The 5,736-nt window shown below is 45.1% G+C and overlaps 1 protein-coding gene across 1 annotated transcript; it reads right to left on the bottom strand.

Annotated features, from left to right (window-relative positions):
* Positions 1-327: 327 nt before the first annotated feature.
* Positions 328-5,509, bottom strand: LOC109734988 (uncharacterized). Its single transcript, XM_020294175.4, has 5 exons — positions 5,374-5,509; positions 4,927-5,300; positions 2,853-3,043; positions 1,194-1,434; positions 328-918 (listed from the first exon to the last, which is right to left on the bottom strand). The coding sequence occupies exons 3-5, from the start codon at positions 3,019-3,021 to the stop codon at positions 561-563; spliced, it is 768 nt and encodes a 255-aa protein (XP_020149764.1). The 5' UTR covers positions 3,022-3,043; positions 4,927-5,300; positions 5,374-5,509; the 3' UTR covers positions 328-560.
* Between the last annotated feature and the right edge of the window lie 227 nt (positions 5,510-5,736).

Here is a 5,736-nt window from a genome sequence, read left to right as displayed (position 1 = left end):
CATGCATGTCAATGAAGTAACGTACTACTAGAATCGATGCAGTAGGAGGGTCAGCACAGGTAGATTCATTGACATGTTGGCGAGGTGGACAAGGACATCGGTGTCCACGTGGCCGCTGAATAACCAACAGATATTCATGGTTCAGTACTACTCCCCTGTTCCAAATTAGTTGACTTGAATTTATCTAAATACGGATCTATCTATACTTGTTTAGTGTCTACATACATTCGTGTCTAGATAAATATGGGTCAAGTAATTTGAAACAGAGGGAGTAGCTCGCTGCAGATGTGGACCTTTGATCATGTCACAGAAGCGAAAACGATCACCTTCATTGGATGTCAATCATATTATAATTAAGCAAAGAAAGTTCAACTCGAGCAACACATAATACGATCATGTTTAACACAGGGCACGGTACCAACCGTATCCCCTTGTGCGCACTGGCGGAGTTTGAGTTACAACACAGGTATCTAGTGAACAAGTAACAGCAGCAGGCAGCAGCATCTTTCAGTAACAGAACCCTTTCCTGTGTACATATTGTAGTTCAGTAATAGGGCACATCACTCCCTTCTTCCGCTTTTGTGATGGTGGTGGCGGTGCCGATGCTTGGATTTCTTCTCATCTTTTCTCTCCTTTCTCTCTTTTTTCTCCGATTTCCTCTCCTTTTTATTTTCCTTCTTCCTGTGTGGTTCAGAAGAGCTGGATGGCTTATCATCCAATGTTTCCTTATGCCAACAATCATCAGGAGACATGGATCTCAAAAACAGTGGCCTCTCCGGACCTTGCACTCGGCGTTCCCATTTTTCTTCCAAACGTATATCCGGGCTAGGTTCTTTGTCTCGACAATGCGATGAAGCCTTTAGGTATGGACCAGGTTCATCCATCCTAGAGCCAACGGCACCTCTTCCTCGCTTTACCCTGACATAGCACCAAATTACATATTTTGTCAATAAAACTGAAAATATGTAACAGATGCAAATGTGCGCAAGTTAAACATAACACTCCCCTTGAAAAACATCACCTAATAGGATATGGCAATCTCAACAGAATAATGTGATACTACGACTATAATACTGTAGATAATTTGCATCAACAGTTTGACATAAGCAGGGAAATTCTTAGTTATCTGGCAGGTGTCAACCAATATATTGCCCGCTTGTTCTATGAAGAAACTAGTAGACATTTAAACTAACCTTGAATGCAGAAACTTTTCAACTTCATCGTCCCCTAGACCACCCCCCTGGTCTGAGTAAGAACTATTATAAGCAGTTCCCTCTTCAATCTTTGAGCTGGAACTCATATTTCTCGAGTCACCTTTGCGTTTCTCCCCTCTAGAGTCACCACGCTCTTTATTTCTTCTTTTCAGCTTAGACTCAAGTTCAAGTTCCATCTCCCTGGCACGCCACATTTCATCAACCTCCACAACACGGTTTGCTGCAGGGGGAACAATCAAGTGTCAATTTAATAATAAAATCGCATGAGAAAGTTAAATGATTCGATTTCACGATATAATGAGCAATGTGAGTTCAAAAAAAGGACGTGAGGTTTCTACTCCGAGCACATACTATATCTGCGCCACTGAATGTTGTCTCATGATCTGCTCCAGTTCTTTTACCTGGGAAATACTGAGTGGTATTAAATGTGCTTTTGTCTGGCATACGTATGCTGGTGTCATATTCTGTGGGGCAGGAAAACGGCAGACATCCGTGGGCGTGAGAGTCATCGTTACTTCCATTGGAGACTCTGGTGATGAGCCACAGCTCGTAACGTTTGCTTTAATCTAGTGCATGGAACAGAAAAACAGCTTTCTGGTTAGTACGGACGGAGAGGGTTCCTCAACTTTTCCTTTGCGAACCAGGAGGTTGGAGAGGCGAAGCAGTTCAAAGGTGCAGCTTGATGTGCACCTACCGGAGGCTGCTGAGCTTGGTCTTGCTGGGCGACGGGATGGCATTCCAGCTCGGCGACGTAGCCTTCAGGCCATCTGAAAATCCACAGAGACCAGTCTGTGGAGTGCATGTACTGATAAGGTTAGCAGGGACTGGATTTAGGCTATAATTGACTCATTACATATAGATCTGTGGCAAGGGATCTTTCTTGACGCACTTGTAGATCCGGGTGCAAGAGACGAAGGGACCTTGTCCCGGCAAGAAATCAGCGGGAGGATTTTGTTGGCAGCAGAGAGGACGATCGAGGATTAGGGAGTGAGTTGGGGCTGGGGAGGGGGGGGCGGTCTGTGCTTGGTACCGTATAGTTAGGAGAAGAATCTTGAAGGGGAAAGCTTGCTGGTAGAAGTGAAGTTGTTTCTGGGATTTTTTTATGGAAGTTTCTGGGATGGAATGTGTTAATGGGTCTGCTCAGGACGATGGAGAAAGGTGCAGATTGCCCACATCGTGAAATGGCATCTGGGCCAGAAGACATCTGTGAGTATCCGGCACAATAACTCAGCGATCAGTGTGGGCCAGATCAACAGTGAAGGAGAAATACCGATTTTTATACAAGCTGCAGTACCAGAACCTTCACGAATCTAGGAGAGAACAACATGCGAGATAAGCGGAGCATCTGTGCTCGCGCACCGATTGACACTTTCGGTTCAAAAATACTTATAAAGTAGTCATTAATGCTTATTTAGTGAACCACCCCGAGTTAGAGGAAGCAATTTAAAGAGGTGCCTACATGATTGCCAAATTGTAACTGCGTTCAATTGTGATTAGTTTTGGATGAATTCTCCTAATGAGAAGGTTTCAAGGACATAAAAAAACATTTTCTTCAGTAAAAAAACATGATTACAGCTGCTTTGCTCAGGTAATCAACACCAGGAGGCAAGGATAATGTAAAAGAAACATGATGCTAACCTTGTTGAACTCCACGAACTGTGGCTGTGAGGAAACGGGAGTTTGGACGATGCCTAACATTGGGCTTTCGCAGATATGCATGAACACCTTCCCTGTCAGCCTCTAACTGTAATCTCCGTGCTTCTTCAAGGAGTAATGAAGCTAGACGATTCTCTGTGTCCAGATCCATTGCCCAATTTGAACTTCAGCAACTATGTAAACAGAAATGAAATGTTTAGTACATTAAACAGTATCAAACTCTGATCTAAAGCAATATCAAAACAACTTATTAGCAGTCAATCACAAGTATGACAGAAGGCCGGGCGTGGCGCAGTGGGTAGAGTCTCTCTGCTTGTGGCCTGGAGGTCCTGGGTTCGAAACAGCCTCCTTGCAGAATTATTATGCAAGAGTAACGCGTCCAGAAATTGCCTTCCCCAGAGCACACCTTGTGTGGGAGTTTTCAGCACTGTGTACGCCCTTTTTCAATCACAATATGACACCGAGGTTCTACAAACTGAACTTTACAACAAATAACCAATTTTCCCACCATATTTAATGTTTGATAAAAATACTACTCTCTCCGTTTTTAAATACAATGCCACTATCAAAAATACAATTTGCATCTATACAAGTTTTTGCCTCGTACGATGGTGCTTATTAATGAAAATGTTGCATGCAGCCATAGAGAAAGAGGCACCACATGCAAAATGTTTAATTAGCCCGGAACATGAGAGGTTTTCCACACAATTAACTGTGCTATTTAATTGGCCTTGTACACAAAAACGGAGGGAGTATAAATTAGGTCCCTCCCAAGGCTCCACCTTGTACAGGTGCTAAGATTGCCAACTAAGCAAAAAATCTGATGTGGCATGCTAGTTAAGAAGAGAGAGTAGTATGGTAACCCCAGAAAGAAACGGTGCTAAGCACGTGTAGCTAGGTGGAAGCACAATTCCTACAACCAATTAAATGCAGGAAGCTTAGCACCTACGCATTGGGGACTTGAGTTGCTAAGGCATTTAATATGCTTAGCACCTCATCTAACCTTTGCATTGGAAGAGGTCTTATAACAAAACTGGGGTTTTCGGACTGGCATCCTATGTTAGATCACCACTTTAAATTTTACTATCTGTTCGGCTGGACTACTAAACTGCCTATAGTTATGAAGAAATATCAAATCCTTGTGAACAGCAGCATGGATCTGGAACCTTCAAGGCGACAAGGTGCGGGTGATGCTCGGATGTGGGCTCTCTTTAACATATACTCCCTCCGTCCCATAATATAAGAGCGTTTTTAACACTAGTGTAGTGTCAAAAACGCTCTTATATTATGGGACGGAGGGAGTAATAAGAGTCGCCATGCTTAACTGTTGTGCCAAGCGGTGCCATAAACTAGTGATTCCGTCCTACAATAGAGTCAATCCTACAAGCTAACAAATCTTACTGATTAGTTATTGTAAAATGGACATCCATAAAAGTTTTAAAAAATTGTTCAGCCTCAGCAATCTTCAGGATTTAGAACAGCAAAAGCCAAAAGGCGCATTTTTCCTACCTTCTACGAACAGGGGCAGACTAACGGCCAGTTCAGCAACCCTCCAGCAGTCATAAATCAAAAACCTCCACTCCACTAATACATTTGGAATTTGGCAAAACATTCGGCCGGCATATTTTACAGAGTTTTGCTCAATGAACAAGCATACCCATGTTTCCATTGGTGTTTTATTTGAGAGGATGTTTCCATTGGTGTTGGACAGACAAGGTTGCAAGGTCACTTTGCAAATATAAGTACTCAACGTATTCAAATAGTAAAAAAACGCACAAGGGAACTTTGCAAATATTTAAAGCCGATACAGATTTAAATAGCACAAATGTCACAGCGCAATGATATGCCAAATATAGAACGATCGTAAGATTCTTCGGCATTACAAAACACTGAACCAGCTAGAAGGGGCCAAAAAAATTACAAGTGTTGTCAATGGATTTCACACCCAAAGTCATACAACGATATCACAGGCAATTAATACAAACCTGCTGTTACTTATCAAAACTGAGCCGGACATGAGCTGGGAGTCGAGGAGAAGGAGGGGTCAGGAGCTCACCTCGCTGTCGCTGGTGAAGATCTGCTGATGCCGGGGAAGAGCGGACCCGCCCTCGCGCGGATGAAGGGCGCGGGAGCCCTGAGTGGAGCAGCGGAGGGCGTCGCCGTCGGCGGTGGGTGGGTGAAGGAGGCGGAGGCGCGCGGATCAGGACGACGGAGGCGCGGGATCCGAAGGAGAAGCGGCAGACAGGCGCGGCGGCGTCGTGGAGAGGGGCCGGAGGGAGGGAGGGATCCGGAGGGGCAGCTGAGGGAGGCGGGGATGGGCGGGCGCGGGAGGGAGGGAGGAGGGAGACCATTACCTGGCCGGTGACACGGTGCAGAGGGGGATGACAGGTTGTTCCCCTCTCCTTCCGATCAGACACCGCCGCCAACAAGCTAGGGAGGAAGAGAAAGCAGAAGAAATCAGTACGAGATGGAAAAGGGGAGCAAGGAGAAGGGGCCGACTGACCTCGATTCGAGGGTGGCTGCCGCCGACGGAGCCGATTGAGGTCGGCGGCGGCGCCGATGCTCCTTCCTCTCACTGCAGTGGAGAGAGACTGCTGCGGAGGAGAAAAGTGCAAATCCTGGCCTGGACAAGCCCGGCCCACTGTCAATTTCTTTTTAAGAAAAAAACAGCCTATGGCTTTGCTGAGTCTCCAATCCAAAGCCCAGCTATCCACGCAAACCTTACTTCGTGTGATTTGTTTCTCAAAACAAAAAAAAACTATTGTGTGATGGCGTATAAAAAATACTTCTACAACCTGTACTCATGGGAGACACGGGCTAGAATTTGTTTCGCAAAAAACAGATTGAATGTTAACAAGAAAAAAAA

This window comes from Aegilops tauschii, chromosome 7, assembly GCF_002575655.3.
Source record: "Aegilops tauschii subsp. strangulata cultivar AL8/78 chromosome 7, Aet v6.0, whole genome shotgun sequence".
NCBI lineage: Eukaryota > Viridiplantae > Streptophyta > Magnoliopsida > Poales > Poaceae > Aegilops > Aegilops tauschii.
The sequence above is the reverse complement of the archived record's forward strand: the minus strand, read 5'-3'. Positions and strand labels throughout refer to the sequence as shown.